Source organism: Lynx rufus, unplaced genomic scaffold, assembly GCF_022079265.1.
Source record: "Lynx rufus isolate CCGP_SWC_20201006 ecotype Redwood Valley unplaced genomic scaffold, mLynRuf1.p SCAF_16, whole genome shotgun sequence".
Taxonomy (NCBI): Eukaryota; Metazoa; Chordata; class Mammalia; order Carnivora; family Felidae; genus Lynx; species Lynx rufus.
Window position 1 is genome coordinate 5,421,083 of NW_025814830.1, and position 18,429 is coordinate 5,439,511.

General features: G+C 55.0%; 1 protein-coding gene across 7 annotated transcripts in view; it reads left to right on the plus strand.

Moving 5' to 3' along the window:
* The first annotated feature begins 90 nt into the window (after positions 1-90).
* Positions 91-18,429, plus strand: part of LIG1 (DNA ligase 1) — a 44,569-nt gene continuing 26,230 nt past the window's right edge. Inside the window, exons 1-9 of one of the 7 annotated variants that reach the window (XM_047077723.1) lie at positions 91-189; positions 5,826-5,889; positions 7,831-7,914; positions 8,565-8,700; positions 10,843-10,969; positions 13,371-13,463; positions 15,193-15,294; positions 16,198-16,317; positions 16,511-16,586. In XM_047077723.1, coding sequence (XP_046933679.1) covers positions 5,873-5,889; positions 7,831-7,914; positions 8,565-8,700; positions 10,843-10,969; positions 13,371-13,463; positions 15,193-15,294; positions 16,198-16,317; positions 16,511-16,586 — 755 coding nt within the window. In that variant the 5' untranslated portion in view covers positions 91-189; positions 5,826-5,872. Of the gene's footprint in view, positions 190-3,468; positions 3,574-5,599; positions 5,628-5,825; positions 5,890-7,830; positions 7,915-8,564; positions 8,701-10,842; positions 10,970-13,370; positions 13,464-15,192; positions 15,295-16,197; positions 16,318-16,510; positions 16,587-18,429 lie in introns of those variants that run through there. The other 6 variants (XM_047077724.1, XM_047077722.1, XM_047077720.1 and 3 more) reach the window with 6 other exon arrangements.

Sequence of the window (18,429 nt, forward strand, 5' to 3'; positions counted from 1 at the left end):
ACTCCCAGCGTCCCCCGGGCGGCAGCGGCGGAGGGGACGACGCCCGGGCCCCGCCCCCCCCGGCGCGGCCCCGCCCCCGCCCGCCCAAGTCTGCGCGCGAATTCCGTGGCGCCAATTGAGGACTGCAGTCGAGCGCCGAGCGGTTCCGGGTGTGACGCGCGAGACAGCGGCGCGCGGGGCCGGCGCGAGGCAAGTGGGGCTGCCGACGCGGGGCCGGGAGACTGGGGGGCGTAGCGCGTGCCGTACGCTCGGGGCCCACGGCTCCGCGGGGTCGGTCGGCTGCAGAGGAGCCGGCGTGGGAGATGCTCAGGGGGCCCAGAGCGTGGCAGGGAAGGGAGAGCGCCCGCAGCGGGTCGCTTGAGGGGGCGGGGGGCGTCCGCGGGAGAGAGAGGGCCAGGTAGAGGGTAGACGAGGGCCGGAGTCCGCAGGACCGGACGGGGTTTGAGGAGAGGCCTGGAGGGGCGGTGCCTCCGCGGGGGGGGCGTGGTCGTAGACGCTCGAGGGGAGGGGCGGGGGGGCGGAAATGCTTGGTAGGCGGGGCCATGGAGATTGAATGGCCGGGGAGGCGGGCCCACCTGGAAGGGGGTGGGGAAGGGGGAGGGGAAAAGTTTGTTACTGGGCGGGGCCAGATGCTAGCAGGCGGGGCCAGGGAAAAGGTTCCAGGAGAGGTGGGGTCGGCTTTAAGTGGGGAGGGAATCCCGCTGGACGGAGGTGGGGCAGAGAGAGAGATTAGTGGAAGGGTCCAGGTCTAGGCAAAGGGCAAACGAAGGGTCGGGAACCTTCTGTGTAAGGAGAGGTCTGGCTTTGTGGATGCCTGATGAGGGAGCGGAGCTGAGGTGGGGTTTGCCGAGGCCAGGGAAGGGAGGGGGCCCTGGAGAGAGTAAATCAAATGTCTCTGTGTATTGGGTTTATTGTTGCCCGAAGGGGTGGAGGGAGGGTCAGAGGAGCCTGGGGAGCCGAGAGAGAAGGATGTTGATGACCTTAGGTGAGGGGGAGGCTTGAAGGGTAAGGCGAGGCAGGGGCTCACGTGGCTGGTAGAGATGAGCCTTTGGAAAGGGGAGCTGGCATCTGAAAGCTGCGGGGAACCCTTGAGGAGAGTCGGTAGGGAATGGGATCAAGGACATCACTTCTTGGCCCCCCCCCCCCCCCCCCCGTCCCCATTTCAGCCCATTTGAATCTCTCACCTGTTAGTTAGCCTGAGGGAGGCATGAAGGAAAGGCCAGTGGAGTCTAAGTGAGACCTCCTTAATATCCTTTTGTGTTAGGATTCTCTGGGAGTTTGCTAGGCTTGCAGATCCCCCCCCCCCCCCCCATTCCCAGAACTTCTGATTCAGTGGGCTGGGGTATCGTAAACATAATCCCAGGCGGTTCGTGGAGCTGGCACTCTCCATTCCTGGTATCCATCATTGGCTGGCTATGTGGCCCTGAGCAAAAAGTCACTTTCCTTCTCCTGTCTCAGCTTCCCCAGTCGTCTTTGGGGGACATTGAGCTGTTCTAAGCCTCAGAGGATGAGAGAGAGTAGCGGATTTAGGGGAATGGTGTAAAATATTTTCCGTGGGTGGAAAAGGGGGTGGTCAGGGGAGCAGACAGGTCAGGAGATGTGAGCTTTCATTAACGAGGACAGAAAGACTAAACTGTTTAAAGACCCTTTTATATTTCACTCCTTGCCCTGTGGCTTCCAGGTTTTTGAAAGATCGAAAGATCTTGCTTAGTAATTCTTCAGTAATGATGTTTTTTGTTACCCTGATTTTTTATTTATTTTTTAAAAATTTTTTTTTTCAACGTTTATTTATTTTTGGGACAGAGAGAGACAGAGCATGAACGGGGGAGGGGCAGAGAGAGAGGGAGACACAGAATCGGAAACAGGCTCCAGGCTCCGAGCCATCAGCCCAGAGCCTGACGCGGGGCTCTAACTCACGGACCGTGAGATCGTGACCTGGCTGAAGTCGGACGCTTAACCGACTGCGCCACCCAGGCGCCCCGACCCTGATTTTTTAAATAAAGGCATATGTGTGGGCCAATGCATTCAGGACCAGGCACTTGGTTTGGGTCCTGTGGCCATAATCTGAACAAAGTAGACAAAATCCTTACCTTTATGGAACTCAGCATTTTAGCTCTGCACTGCTGAATACAGTAGCAACTAGCCACATATAAATATTCTATCTATCTGTTTATTTGTTTTGAGAGAGAGTGTGCAAGAAAGTGATCGGGGGAGGGGCTGCAAGAAAGGGAGAGAGAGAATCCCAAGCAGATTCTGCACTGTCAGCACAGAGCCCTACACGGGGTCTCGAACCCACTACCTGAGCCGAAACCAAGGGTCTCATGCTTAACCGACTGAGCCCCCGCCCAGGCACCCGCCACATGTACATTTTAAAATTTAAATTAGAAACAAATGAGAAACTCCTCAGCCCCACTAGCTGCGTTTCAAATGCTTGAAGCCCCATGTGGATAGAGTGAGCTTTTTGGACTACGTGGGTACAGAACGTTTCTATCGTGCAGAAAATTGTGTTAGAAGCACTGCTCTAGAGAGTGGGGCAAATTCTAATCTATAAGGTCCGGTTGTGCTAAATACTGGGAAGGATAAGAGGGAGAGGTTAGGACAGCATTCGTGGCAGCGGGATTGACTGTGGGGGATCTTTTGGAGACGGCGCCAGTGGGATTTATGGGTTGATGAGTTTTGGGCGTGAGAGAAAGAGGTTGAGTCAGTGGTAACTCCAAGAGTTGGTGGTGGTTGTTTTGTTTTCCTTAATATTAAAAAAGTTGCGTAGAGTCAACTTCCTCTTTTTGGCGTATGGTTCTGCCGGTTTTGAAATGTGTCGAATTACGTGACGATCACTGCACTCAACACACGGCACGGTTTCGGGGGGCCTGGGTGGCTCCGTCGGTCAAGCGTCGGACTTCGGCTCAGGTCATGATTTCATGGTTCATAGTTTCCAGCCCCGCGTCGGGCTCTGTGCTAACAGCCTGGAGCCTGCTTCGGATTCTGTGTCTCCCTCTCTCTCTGCCCCTCCCCTGCTTGCGCTCTCTCTCTCAAAAATAAACGTTCAAAAAATTAAGGAAAAAAAAAAAAAAAGAATAGGTAGCAGTTAAGGACACGGACTTTGGAGCCAGATACCTGTCTTCGGGTCCTGGCTTTGCAACCCCTCAGGCTGTGTGACTTTGGGCAAATTACTGGACCTCTCTGCTTCTCTCGCCTCATTTGTAAAATCACTTTCATCCAGTGCTCAGAGCCAGGCAGGGCGCCTGGCTGCTGGGGGGGCAGGGAGGGCATTTCCCAGAGGGATTGGGAGGCTGGGTAAGTACAATTTTTTCTTTTTTTTTTTTTTTTTTAATATGTCAATGTTTAATTTTGAGAGTGTGAGCGGGGGAGGGGCAGAGAGAGAGACGGGGAGACACAGAATCCGAAGCAGGCTCCAGGCTCCGAGCTGTCAGCACAGAGCCCGACGCGGGGCTCGAACTGACGAACCGTGAGATCGTGACCTGTGTCAAAGTTGGCCACGGAACCGACTGAACCGCCCAGGCGCCCCTGGACAATGACATTTGAATAGTTACATGGGGCCTAGAAATTGAACAGGTAATAGATACGCAGGGTTTCACATGAAACCGGGACAGAGGTATGACAGGTCTGGTTCCCACCCTTCCTCCCAGCCGCCTTGGGTGCCCCCAGCCACGCCTGTTGGCTTCTTGATTATCCTTCCGTAGTTTCTATCTGGCAAATAAAAGCAATACGAAAGAATAAACAGGATCGTATTTTCTCCTGTTTTACAAAATTAGGAGCATATTACGTACACCGTTCTGCCTCTTTCTTATTTATTATTATTGTTTCGAGTGTGACTTAAGTATTCCTAGGGACTCGATCACGTGACTCAGGTCACGCTCTCACGGCTTGTGGGGTTGAGTCCCGCGTCAGGCTCTGCACTGACCGTGTGGAGCCTGCTGGAAATTCTCTCCTTCTCTCTCTGCCCCTCCCCCACCTCAAAACAAACAAACAAACAAACAAACATTTAAAAATATGTATACGTATACTGGGGCGTCTGGGTGGCTCAGTCGGTGGAGCGACCAACTTCTTGGTCTTGGCTCAGGTCATGATCTCAAAATTCACGAGTTCGAGCCCCACATCCGGCTCCACACTGACAGCACAGAGCCTGCTTGGGATTCTGTCTGTCCCTTTCTCTGCCCCTCCCTTGTTCATGCTGTCTCTCTCTTAAGTAAATAAAACAAAAAAAATTAAAAGTATATATATATATACCTAGAACTTCTTTTTACATTGGCACGTAGATTCTGCCTTTTTTTTTTTTAATTGAAAGAATTCTATAGACTTACAGGAAGTTGTAAAACCAGTACCCCTGTCTTCCCCCAGGGGTGACATATACCCAGAGTCCAATATCAAAACCAGGAAGTTGGCAGGGGACGGTACCGGGAACTAGACCACAGAGTTTGTCCAGGGGTGTGTGTGTGTGTGTGCGCGCGCGCGTGCATTTTCAACCCATGTGTAAATCTGTGTAACCACAACCACGGTCTGGGTGTGGAAGAGCTCCACAAAGGCACTCACTGTGCTGCCCCTTATAGCCGCTCCCCACCTTTCGTCCCTAAGCTCCGACAAACCCCTGATCTCTTCTCCATCCTGAGTTTTGTCATTTGGAGAATGTTGTGTAAATGGAATAGTACAGTACACAACTTCCTTTCTTTTCTTCTCTTTTTTGTTTTTGTGGTTTTTGTTGTTGTTGTTGTTGTTGTTGGGAGGCTCCACGCCCAACACGGGGCTTGAGCTCAGGACCCCGAGATCAAGACCCGAGCTGAGATCAGGAGTCAGACGCTCAAACGACTGAGCCCCCCAGGCGCCCCAGTACAGAACTTTCTGAGATCGGTATTCTCTGCCTGATATTTTGCTCCTGGTTTCTGTGAGCAGTATACCTTAGAAACTGCTCAGTGGCTGGTTTATATACGCCAGTGGATATAATTTAACGGACTTCCACGTTTCAGGGCCGTTTCGGATATTAGATAATCACCTCAAAACAGTTTTTTTTTTCCCCTGATTTTAAAACATAACTCCCCTGCAAAAAAAAGACCCAAAGGAAACTGAAATAAAAACAACAACAAACTGTAGATCTTAAGTATGTGTTCATATTAGATAAGAAGAAAGCTCTGTTCCGTGGAGGAGCCTTCTTATCTTGTTCTGACTTGGAGCTTTTTCTTTTTTGTTTTGAGAGAGAAAGAGAGTGCGAGCAGGGGAGGGGCAGAGGGAGAAGGAGATGGAGCATCTTTTTTTTTTTTTTTTTTTTTAATTTTTTTTTTTCAACGTTTATTTATTTTTGGGACAGAGAGAGACAGAGCATGAACGGGGGAGGGGCAGAGAGAGAAGGAGACACAGAATCGGAAACAGGCTCCAGGCTCTGAGCCATCAGCCCAGAGCCTGACGCGGGGCTCGAACTCACGGACCGCGAGATTGTGACCTGGCTGAAGTCGGACGCTTAACCGACTGCGCCACCCAGGCACCCCGAGACGGAGCATCTTAAGCAGGCTCCACACTCCGCACGGAGCCCAACTCGGGGCTCGATCCCACGACCGGGGAGATCATGACCTGAGCCCAAATCAAGAGTCCGATGCGTAACCGACTGAGCCCCCCAGGTGCCTCCGGAACTTTATCTTCGCTAATAAATCCCACCAGCCAGTCATTTTGGTCCATAAAAACGGGAGTTTCGTCTCGGTGGAGGAACTCATGTTTCTGACTTTGTGGGGTTTTCTTCCCTCTGGAAGAAGGAAGGCCGTGTGTTTCGGTCTCTGCACGACCCGTATTCTCACCAACTATTGGGATTTCTGTTTCAGGAACATCTGGCTGGAGGAGAGGGGGGAGAGAGAATTCGGACGTCACCATGCAGCGTAGTATCATGTAAGGAAACAACTCCCCCACCCCGCCCTGTCCTACACTCTCTAAAGGTCTCTGCTCTTCTCTCTCTCTTTCTGTGCCTCTTCCTGGAAGAACACAAGTCACTCTTCAAATTGGAATTTCCAAGAGTCAGAAGGTAACGCGGGGAGCGCGATGCGTAGGACAGTGAGTGTGTCGACCGACAGTTTTGAGCCACGGGGTTCAGAAGTGCTGACCCGGTGCTTTGCAGTCGGTGGTTCGGCCCCCCAGGGAACAGCCGGCAGCGTCATAACTAGGGGGAAGAGAGGGGGCGCTTCTCATCAGCATCTACTGGAGAAGGGCCAGGCACGCTGCTGGACGACAGTGCACAGGGCAGCCCCCGCCACCAACAACGGGCGGCCTGAAACATCAGTAGCGCCCAGGTTGGGAAACCCTGTCCTGATGCAGGCCGGCCTCGGGGAAACGAGAAGGGGAAAACCTCGGCTTGTGGAGTTGAAACCGCTCGGTTGGACCCAGCAGCCCCAACTCTCTCACTGGGACTCTGAGGGGGGTGTCCCAGTCGGAGAGTGTGTGGAGGGGCCCCTCCCAAAAGGAGTGGATGGATTCTAGGCTGACCCAGTCCTGGACCCCCAGCCCGGAGACCTGGGAGGTCACAGATCACAGGCTCCGTTCTTCTCACATGACGACAAATCTGGGCGTAGCCTGTCCTGGGCGGACAGTGTGTCTGATGGCTTTCTTGGCTGGACCGGCTGACTGATTGGCTGCTTTAAAGTCAGCCATTCTGGAACGGGTTTTATTTTTATTTATTTATTTTTTTAAGTGTTTATTTGTTTTACTTTGCGAGAGAGAGAGAGAGAGAGAGAGAACGAACACAAGCCGGGGTGGGGCAGAGAGGGAGGGAGACACAGCATCCGAAGCAGGCACCAGGCTCCGCGCTGTCAGCAGAGGGCCGGGCGCGGGCCTCGAACTCACGAGCCGCGAGATCATGACCTGAGCCGAAGTCAGACGCTTAACCGACGGAGCCACTCAGGCGCTTCTAGAATGGTTCCTGCACACGGCGCCCCGGGTTTCCACCGTTGACGCCTCGTGTGCCTGGTCCGTCGGCCACAGGAAGGAGCCGGCTCTGGGACATTACTGTTGACTACGCTCCACGCCATGTTCGGGTTTCAACGGTTTATCCCTTAACGCTTTTTTCTGTTCCAGGCTGCGTTTCGGAGTCCCATATTCCCTTTCGTTGTCATGCCTCCCCCGTTCCCTTTGGTGTCACTCTGGGGGACGGTTTCTCCGACTTTGTCAAGATGCCTGCAGACGGTCCCCAAATTTGTCCGATGTTGTTGTCACTGGGGTCACGGGCAGTGAAGTGCAGCAGCCTGGCATCACCCTGTAGGAGGGGGCACGGGACATCCCCAGTGACACTGGCCTCCCTCACCCGGTCGGCAGAGAGTGGGCGAGGTGCCCGCGCCAATGGGTTCCCACCATCCCTGCTCAGGACTCCGGTCTCCGGAAGCCAGCCACTCGGGCGAGCCAGTCTCAAGTGGAGAGGGGACGCCTTGCCTTGTTTGTCTTCATAAGAGCACTTCCCGCCTCCTGACATTTTATATTTAGCGACTTAATATTGCCTCTTTTACTGGGTGTCGACCCCTCGGGGGTGGGGGCTTTGTGTCTGGGTCTCCGCCGAATCCCCGGGGCCCGGCCAGGTCCCCGGCGCCTAGGAGGTGCTTAGCTGGTACTTGTTGAAGGAAAATTGGGATGTGTCATGGCTGTCGGGTGTCAGGATGGGAAATATAAGCAGAGCGTCGCCCCGCCCCGCCCTCCCCCCCGGCAGAGCGTCACTTTCCTTATCGAAGGGAGTTGTTGCGTGCTGGGACGGCAGTCCGCGTCGGAAGCGATAGAACGGGGCACCGATCCGAGGACCCATTTGTGCTGTATTCATTCCTGTTTTCCCCTCCTCCTGTGTTCCTCTAGGTCATTTTTCCACCCCAAGAAGGAGGGCAAAGCAAAAAAGCCGGAGAAAGAGACCTCCAGCAGAGAGACAGAGCCACCTCCAAAGTAGGTAACGGGGCTAGGACGTGGTGAATTTGTTCCTCTCAATCAGGACCCTCTTGGCTCTAAGTGTTTCGAGCCCCGCTCAGAATGTCTTGGAGCCCTAAAGGGAATTTTTTTTGGCTCCGGTAACTGGGAAGTCCAAAGGTAGGTCCGGCTTCAGGCATGGCCGGATCCAGGACCTCAGGGTTGTTAAGGCGGTTGGCAAGTCCGAGAGTCCCAGCAGTAAGACAACACGGGGACGAGCAGTCAGGAGCGGGTTGCGTGCATCAGTCCTACCCCTTACATCCTGTTGGTCAGAACCCGTCACAGGGCCGCGCCTAGCTGCAGGGGAGGCTGGGAAGTATAGTCTCTAGCCGAGAGGCCATGGCCTTCGCCACATCCCAGGGGCTTGTGTGACTGAAGAAGGGAGGCCTTCTCTGCTCTCGGCAGGGACTCCCGTCCGCCCCCCAGCATCGCTCATCACAGGAGGTGGGCACGTAGGATGTGGTCGATGGACGGGTGATGAAGAGTGTAGGGAAGGAGGCCTCCAGAAGAAGCCCGTTAAATGCTTGAAAGGAAAGGGAGGGAATGAAACTCAGGGAAGGCGCTGGAACGTTCAGGGCGGTATACCCCCTCTCTGCCTGCTGGAACGCCTCCATTTTCCCACCCTCCAGGGTGGCGCTGAAGGAACGGAACGGAGAGGTGCCTGAGAACGATTCTCCAGTGAAGAGGCCAGGGCGGAAGGCGGCCCGGGTCCTGGGCAGCGAAGGGGAGGAGGAGGACGAAGCCCTCATGCCCTCCAAAGGCCAGGTAGGCTCCCCCCCCCCCCCAGCCTCCCCGCGGTTTCTGGGAGGAGCCATAATTCCCATCAGCTCCCGGTGGCGCCTGCCCCCCAGGGCTTGTGCGTAAAGAGGGGTCTGTTCACATACGGATCTGAGAGTAACGCACGATACGGACTAAGGGCTCAAAAACAGACGTGCGGTCTCTCCGGAGGTCAGAGGGCTTTTCATCTTTTCCAAAGACATTTGCTTCCGTCCCTCCCTTGCTTAAAAGTCACTTAAGGGGGGGCGCCGGGGTGGCTCAGTCGGTGGAGCAACTGACTTTGGCTCAGGTCGCGATCTCGCGGTTCGTGAATTCTAGCCCCGCGCGGAGCTCTGTGCTGTCAGCGCGGAGCCTGCTTCGGATCCTCCGTCTCTCTCTCTCTCTCTCTCTCTGCCTCTCCCCGACTCACGCTCGCTCTCTCTCTCTCAAAAATAAAACGTTAAAAAAAAAAAAGTCACTTAACGGGCAGCTGATTAGTAACCTTAATTCCCTCTGCGGCCTGAATGGCCCTTTGCCACATCCCTGAGTATATTCACGGGGTCCAGGGAGTAGCGGGGGCATCTTCAGGAGCTTGGACTTTGCCCTGGGGCTGCTGGGGATCCTTGGACCGGTTCTGAGCAGGAGAGAGACGGAAGAGGTGTTGGGTCACTGGCAGCCTTCACGACCCTCCTTTGGGGCCCGTATCCATGAGGGTCCAAAGAGGAGCGGGAGACCACACGAGTGATTTGAACGGAGAGCTTAATACAGAGAATGGCCAACCGGGAATGCGGTTTTCAAGTGGGTGACTGCAGGGGTGAAGGGAGAACTCCCTCAGGCAGCGTGGGGGTAGTCACCGCAGGAGGCAGCCACCACGCCTGGAAGCGGAGAGCCGAAGTTCAGACCTTCAGACGCTGGCTGGCGGGTGCCGGGGTCTCTGAGCTTACAGGTGGTGCCCTGAAAGCCTGGTCAGATCTTTGAGGAAGGGGCACCGGGCGGAGGGGGCTGGTGTCTGTGGGGCGTCACGTCGCAGGCCCCATGAGCGTCGGAAACACCGTAAGTTGGATCCAGCTGGCGTGGGCCCCGTTCGGGCACCGCGTGATGCACAGCGCCACAGCAGAGTGGGAAGGGGGTTCTCAGAGTCCCCGCGTCGTGAGGGAGAGGGGACGGGGTAGGCTGAGAGCTGAGGGGCGATCACTTAATAACTGGCAGGGGGCCCTGTAAGATGAGTAGAGTAGCACTTGAAACCAAGATACGAGGTAGGAATTTCTTTCTAACGAGCACAGCAAGTCCAGGATGAGTGTGCCAGTCTCTCCGTGTCGAAGACCCGGGCTGCGTCTATACCATTATTTTTATCCCTGGATGCTCTTGTCCAAGTGAATGTCGATATTCAGTCAGTGAGAAGGGCAAGACATTCCTTGGGAAGTGTGCATCATTTTCCCTTATGTTGCCTCGTGTAGAAGTGAGGCTCCTGGCCACACCTAGCTGCAAGGGAGGCTGGGAAGTGTAGTTCTCAGATTCCTGACCAGACCTAGCCGCAAGGGATGCTGGGAAGTGAGGTTCTCAGACTCCTGACCAGACCTAGCTGCAAGGGAGGCTGGGAAGTGAGGTTCTCACACTCCTGACCAGACCTAGCTGCAAGGGAGGCTGGGAAGTGTGGTTCTCAGACTCCTGACCAGACCTAGCCGCAAGGGAGGCTGGGAAGCGAGGTTCTCACACTCCTGACCAGACCTAGCCGCAAGGGAGGCTGGGAAGCGAGGTTCTCACACTCCTGACCAGACCTAGCCGCAAGGGAGGCTGGGAAGTGAGGTTCTCACACTCCTGACCAGACCTAGCCGTAAGGGAGGCTGGGAAGTGAGGTTCTCAGACTCCTGACCAGACCTAGCTGCAAGGGAGGCTGGGAAATGGGGTTTTTAGTTGAGCCATCATATGCCTAGCTAAAAGTCAAAAGTTCTGCTACTTGAGAAAAAAAGAGTCCATTTAGAAAAATTAGTGTCCGTGATGGGGAGAGTCTGGTACCATGAAATTTCACAGGAGGGTGGAGTGAGGCCCAGGTAAGAGAGGAGGAGGCCTGAACTGGGACTGAACCCTCGACGAGGAGGTGGCCCCTATTCCTCCCCTCACTGTAGAATTGCTCTTTCTTTTGCCTTCCAGAAGCCGGCCCCAGGCTCTCCACAGGTCTCCCCTCCCAGCCCTGTCACATTTCCCGAGGGCAGCCCTCCCCTCTCCAACACCTCTCCTGCGGGCCTCTCCCCAACGGGGATCCCGAAGCGGCGCACAGGTAAGGACACACAGGAAGGATGCCCCTTCCATGGCTCCTCTTTGTGCACGCGAGGGTTTCTGCACCAGGCGGCCACCCTCGTCCCAGCTCTGATCTTAATGTTGTGGTTGAGAGCATGGCCTCACCATCCGCTGGCTGTGTGACCTCGGGTAAATGACTTACCTTCTCTGAGCGAAAATTGCTTTATCTGTAGGACAGAGATGACCATAACTGGGCATTTACCATACAGAGATTAAGAGGAAATAGGCGTAAAGTGCTTGGAATTGGGCCTGGCCCGTAGTGAGGGCTCAGGAAGTGTTGGTTATTCTAACCGTGGCTACGTGCCATCGTGGAGGCAGCGCAGCTCACGGCGGGAGCACGGGGCCGGGGCCACGACGCAAGGGAGGCTTGTGGAAGAGAGATTCCCCAAGCCAAGCCCTGAAGGACAAGGAAAAACAAGCAGGGAACGGGGAGGGAAGAGAGTTAACGGAAGGAGGCGGCGGGAAGGCCCTTCAGGGCACCGATGCCCTGGCGTGCTGGAGCTCAGCGCACAGGGTTGGGGACACCGAGCAGGGACACTGGAGAAGGTCCGTGGGAAGCCGGCCTGTGGAGGGGCACCTGTGTCCCCTGAGGGATCAGGAAGGTCTCGTACAGGGGGAGCACAGGTGAGAGACCCTCGTGTGATGGCAGACGACGAGTGTCGCAGTTGTGACACATGAAACTAACAGACCGTATGTTAATTACACTCGCGTACAAAAGCTTTAAACAATTTTATGTTTGTTTTTATTTTTGAGAGAGAGAGAGCGAGCACGAGCGGGGGAGGGGCAGGTTGGGGGCAGGGGGACAGAGGATCTGAAACAGGCTGTGTGCTGATAGCAGTGAGCCCGACGCGGGGCTCGAACTCATGAACCGCGAGATCGTGACCTGAGCCGAAGTCGGTTGCCCAACCGACTGAGCCACCCAGTCTCCCTCCCAATTTTTTTTTTTAACGAAAAAAAAAAAAAGAAAAACAATAGCGGTGGGAATAGGGCACTGTACGTACGTGGGAGCTCAGACCTGAGCCAGTGCGGGGGGAGTGACACCTTGAGCTGAGCCTTGGAAAGGGATTGGTGCAGCCTGTACGGAGGCCTCGGGAGGGCGCTCCGGGGATCGCACACCCTGGAATGTTTCTGGAGAATGAAACGCACTTCGGGGAGCAGGGAGACCTTGAAGGCAGTGCGCGGGGAGACAGGAGAGCGGGGCTGGCTCGCGGAGGCCCGCACGTGCTGGGCCAGGGGCCTGGGGCCCGTCCTGGGGGTGCTGGGGCACCACCGGAGGGCTGCGGGAGGGGGGGTTCATGACGACACAGCTGAGTGGCTCAGGGCTGACGCTGAGATTGGCCCTAGGTTGGGGGGAGGGGGGTTGGAGAATTCTTTTTAGAGGTAATGACCTCTGAACTTTGCCCCAGAGGGCCACCGAGCAGCAGCACGTGCCAGGGTCCGGAGTTGTGACACAGCGTAGCGTGTCTGGGAACAGCAGCAGTTCGGCGGTGGGGGTGGGGGGTGGGAAGAAAGGGTTATGTGGCGTGGGAGGAGTTAGAAGGTCAGCCGGAGAGAGGTGAGGTAGGACAGGGGCCCACATCCAAAGACTCTATCCTTCAGGGGCTGGTGGGGAGACACGGGCGGCTTTCTGAGCGAGGAGGAGGACCGTGCCGGCCGCGGCTGAGAGCAGGTCCCTGCTGCAGCCACGCGCAGGAGCCACCGGGTCCAGGAGGCCGGGGAGAAGGTGACAGATGGCGATAAAAAAGACTGCAGTTGCCTTTTCGGTGAATTCCTCACCGCGCTTGAGCACCCGCTTGGGGTCTTCTAGAAGCGGCCTCAGAAGTTCCAGAACAAGAGTGCAAATGCGAGTCGTTTGTTTTGGGAAGCACAGAGAACGCAGACCGTGAGGGATTCAGGGAAGGTGGCCCAGCCGGGAGAAGATGGGCGTTCACGGTGGCTCCTTTGGTTTACGGGAGTCACTAGCGAGGGCCCGTCGCGGGACCCGTTGCTTCCTGGCCTCTCGCAGACGTCTGAGGCCCCGGAAGAGCCATCCAGGACATGCACTGATGGTCAGGTCTTAGGGGTGCAGGCAGGGCACTGAGGGGGTCTGCTAGAGTCCTCCCTGGGTCCTGAGCCGAGCGCATCACCGCGTCACTAACTTTTGGGGGTTGTTTTCACTCTGCACAGGCAGACAAGCGAGGCACAGAGAAATTAAGTAACTTGCTCCGGGTCACACAGCCAGGAGGCAGCACAGCTTGAAGGATGAGGCCCGCCTCGGGGCAGAATGGGGAGGGTCCCAGAGACTTCTCCAGGGGCCCCCATCACCGATGGGCCTGAGCTCACTGGGGAGGGGGGCAGACAGGCCAGCGAGGTCAGCCCTACTGTGCCCTTTGCCTTCCCAGCTCGGAAACAGCTTCCTAAACGGCCGATTCAGGATATCCTGGAAGAACAGAGCAAGGATGAGGACAGAGAGGCAAAGAGGAAGAAGGAAGAAGGTGAGTCACCAGGAGGAGGGAGAGAGAGGGAGAGAGTGTGTATATGGCGGGAATCTGGAAGGGTGGGGGCCTCTCCGATGGGACGGGGTGTTAGGATCCCCGATTTGATGCCTGTGTCCAGATGTGACCGTCAGAACTGGCCCCCCCCCACCCCCAGCATAGGCGTCACTGTTGTGAGAGCATTTTGAAATCCATTCCTTGGGCCTCTTCAATTTAGTGTTAATTCGTACACAGTTTGGCCCATTTTTATCTTCTGTTTGTTTTGATGGAAAATCGTTTCCTCTCTATCACGTCTTTTTCCTGAGAGATTTTATCAGGAAGCAGAGATCCCCAACCTCTCACAGCGCCCTTAGTGTCTCAGTGATTTTTTTTTTCTGGCCCCACCCGCCCCACCCCCCAACCAGGCCACGACCTCAGTGGCTCCGTCCGTTAAGTAGTTACGTCCAGACGACTGTTTATGTTCTAGAAACCTGGGCGTTGGAGAAAATGGCGTGTGCACATCGAAAGGGAAAGCAGTTATTTTTTTGGTCCGTCCTTAGTCACGATCAGTGACTAAATAGGATGTCTCCTGGCCTCCGCACAATCTCTCAAACTGTGGAATCCGATTGAAGACTGCCTCCCTGGTTTCCTGTTCCACATTGATTTTTGTGCAGTTTTTTTTGTTGTTGTTGTTGGTTTTTTTTTTTTTTTTTTTTTTTTTTTTACCACGGTCACCAATGAAAGCCCAGCTTTGCAGAAAGGTAATCCAAGGATAGAGGTCAAAGGATACTGGAATCTGATACCTCGAGCTAGTAGTTCCTGCAGTCTCCACCAGATGTCGCCATTTCCCCTTGGAACCTTAAACCATCCTACCTTGTGGTGGTGGGGGGGGACTTGCAGCTCTGTGCATATGAAATGGGGGGGGGGAAATGCCACCGTAAAGATCTGATCCATTGGTCATTTGGGGGCCCGTGTGAGATTCTACCAGTTATAGCCTTTTCCACTGCCGGTGTTTGTTAGGCTCAACTTCCCCAGGGCACACGTGACTTCCTGTTGGCCATTTTTAGTCGGTATCCATTCGTACTGTGAATTGTGCGTTTTTAGCCAGCATTAGTGCGTGGGGTCACGGGAGGGTGGGTAGCTTCTTGATACTAAGGCACGTTTTTCTCAAGTTCACATGCTTTTTTTTTTTTTAATGTTCATTTATTTCTGAGACAGAGACACAGCATGAGAGGGGGAGGGGCAGAGAGAGAGACAGGGAGACACAGAATCCGAAGCAGACTCCAGGCTCTGAGCTGTCGGCGCAGAGCCCGACACGGGGCTCAAACTCGCAAACCGTGAGATCGTGACCTGAGCCGAAGTCGGTCGCTCAACCGACTGAGCCACCCAGGCGCCCCATCAGTTTAAAAAATTTTTACTTTTTACCCATATCAGGTTATCACATGCATTTGGGACTCTTTCTGGTGGTATTTTGCGGTGAATAATTCTAAAAGTTGCTAAGACAGTACTGGCTGTTTGTGTCCAGGTCTGGTTGCCCAGGCAAAGGAACACAGGGTTTGGATTGTGTTGGGGGTCCTGCCGTGCTTGGGGCTGACCAAGAACGGATTGTCACACCTCCTATCACTTTACAGATAAGCTTGACTGGTGCACAGGAATAGCGGGGGGCTGACCGTCTCGGGACTTGAAATGTCCTTGGGGGAGTCAGAGTGATTCTTTCTTGCCATCTGACTTTTCTGTCTGTTATCCAAAGCAGAGACCCCAACAGAAAGCCTCACAGAGCCTGAATTGGCCCAAAAGGAGGAAGCAGAAGGGGACCGGCCCACGACGCCCGCTGAGCACTTAGAGACCTCCCGTGAGTTTCCAGTCCTCTGCCTCCAGCCCGCCCCAGCTCTCTGGCTTTGGGTCGGATGTCTTCGGAGGCCAGTTAATTTTCAACACGACATAGCTCCTCAAATGTGTTGTTTAAATGCAAATTCTAGGAGGGGCGCCTGGGTGGCTCGTTCGGTCGGTTGAACGTCCGACTTCGGCTCAGGTCGCGATCTCGCGGTCCGTGAGTTCGAGCCCCGTGTCGGGCTCTGTGTTGACGGCTCAGAGCCTGGAGCCTGCTTTGGATTCTGTGTCCCCCTCTCTCTCCGCCCCACCCCTGCTCGTGCTCTGTCTTTCAAATATGAATAAACATAAAAAAAGATGAAAATTCTAGGGGAGTCGTAGGTTTTATTACCGTTCTTACGGTTATAATTTCCCCCCTGTGTGTGTGGGTAAAGAAAAAAGCTGGGCGTCCTCCAGTAAGATATTTGTATCTCTGCGAAATCACAGGTACTAAGTGCTGCTCACTGAGAGGGAATTTATGAAGTTAGACAGTATAGTTACCCTCACAGGCCAGAGCACAAGCCCACAGCTGGGCGTCTGTGAGACTCCTGTGTGAGAAAGGACACCACGGGTGCATTTTGAGGACACAAATCGCATCCGATTTGCTGCAACGGCAGGAGAAGCAGGAGTGTTTTCTTCTAATCGTGCTGAGATTTCTTTTTACCGCCGTTTGCATAACGTCTCCAGTTTCAGGCCAGATGCCGAGCAGAACCCTTAGTACTTGACGCAAAAGCTTCAGGCCCAAGAGGCTCAAAACTTACGCGCGGAGAGAAAAGGGGCAGAACGGGGGCCGTTTTCCACCTGGGGCGTCAGAATGACCTGGGGTTACAAATGAAGTTTCAGGTTGGATGTTGGCGTCTCCAGCTGACCCTGTGTCTCGCTTTAGCAGCCGAGCCCCCGACAGACAGCACCTCAGAGCCTGAGGTGGCCGGAAAGCAGGAAGCACGGGAAGGGGACCAGGCTAAGCCTCCCCCCAGAGCTCCCAAGACGGTCAGCAGTTTCTTCGGTGAGTGTCTCCCGCCCATCAGCTCCCAGCCGCGCGGGGAGGAGGCCGGTGGGCCTTTCTCCGGAGCACGCCCTGCCCTACCCCTGCCCTACGGAAGGCCTGACCCCTCTCTCCTGGCCTGATGGGCCGAGAGGAGTTGGGCAGTGGGGGCTCTCGGGAGGAAGGGCCCACAGTTTCCTGACTTCATTCCCAGCCCCCCGGAAGCCGGCGACCAAGAAAGAAGGGAAAGAAGAGGGACCTGGCGCCCCTAGAAAGGAGGAGGCCAAAGGGTGAGTTGATATCGACCGTCGAGTAGCGAGGACAGGGCATTAAAGGGAGTAGCGCAGTGGGTCCGAATTCTCTTGATTTTATCCCTGTAAAGACGAGACTGATAATCACCAAAAATTCTTTTAGCTTTAAAAATCTGTGATTACGGTAGGGCCTGGAGGACTCCGTCGGTTTGGGCGTCCGACTTTGGCTCCGGTCACGATCTCGCAGTCCATGGGTTCGAGCCCCGCATCGGGCTCTGCGCTGACAGCTCGGAGCCTGGAGCCCGCTTCGGATTCTGTGTCTCTGTCTCTCTCTGCCCCTCCCCGCTCGCACCCTGTCTCTCTCTCTCTCTCAAAAATAAAATAAAAAAAAAAAAGCACGCAAAGAATTTTTTGAAAAGCTGTGATTACAGTTAATAATTCTTTTTTTTTTTTTTAAGTTTATTTATCTATTTTGAGAGAGTGCACGCACGGGCGTGCACGACCAAGGGAGGGGCAGAGACAGAGGGAGAGAGAGAATCCCAGGCAGGCTCCGCGCTTGCCAACGCAGAGCCGGATGGGGGCTCGATCTCTCAAAGTGCGACATCACGACCCGGGCGGAAGTCAGGAGTCGGGCGCTCAACCGATGGAGCCACGCAGGCTCCGTCCGGTGAACTATTCCGATAAAAATGTTTTGGGGAGTCTTAGCAGCAGTTTTGTGCCCCAGTGGAGACGTTGTTGGCGGGAGTAAAGGGCACCGTTTCAGCACGCGACATCGCTATGGGAACCGCTGGCTCCTCTTGAACACCTACTGTGCGTCGGGTAGAGCGCTAAAGGTTCCTTTTACGCTGTTGTACTTCATCTTGCAGCACTCTTGGGGCAGAAGAGGGCATTTTAGCCATTTCACAGGCATTGGAACCATTAGCCCAGAGAGGCTGCGTTAGCTTCCCTGGGTCACGCAGGAAGACGGGGGTAGGGCCGGGCCTAGGACTTGGGTCCCCCTGAATCCTGGGCGTGCTCCTCCTCAGTTCTGGCCCGTCTGGCCTTCTGGGTACGTGCGTGTGCTTATGCGTCCAGAAAAAAGTTTCTCTGACGAAATCGGTGGCCTACTGCCTACAAGGCTTTGTATCCTGGCTGGTTTTGTCTTTCCTAAAGTTTATTTTGAGAGAGAGAAAGCATGTGCGGGGGGTGGGGGGGAGAAGGGGCATCGAGAGAGGGAAGGAGAGAATCCCAAGCAGGCTCTGCGTGGTGCCAGATGCAGGGGCTCGAGCCCACGAACCGTGAGCTCCTGACCTGAGCCGAAACCAAGAGTCGGACTCGTAACCGACTGAGACACCCTGGCGCCCCCGTCCTGTTACCTATTTCACGTGATACTGAGATCATTCTTCCGACTCCATTCCAAGCCTGATTACTCGTCCATCTCCGATGGCTGCCTCCGGGAGACAGACAAACGTTCGGGACGTCCAGTTTTTCTCACCTCGGAAATGGGGAGATACCGGTGACCGCACTCACTTTCATCCAGCGGTCACTGTGCATAGGTTCTGTCGGTATCCCCATTTCACAGACGAGGAAGGTGAGGCCTGAAGGCAGGACGGTATCGTGGAGTGGTGAGAAGCCCCAGCTCCTCCTCGGCCAGCTGTGTGACCTTGGGGAAGTGCCTTAGCCTTTCCGTGCCAGTTTCCTCCTGAGGGTTGGAAACATTTGGCTAGGGCCTGGCCACTGCCAAGCTCAGCAGGTTGTAGCTGCGACTGTTGTTCCTGTTAGTATTAATTTACCGTCGGTGCCTCGCATAGGTCACGGGTGGGGAGTGAGGCCCGTGCGCTGAGATTTGAACCAGGCGGCCTGGCTGTAGAATTTCTTAACTGCTGTGCTGTCTCTCATAAGA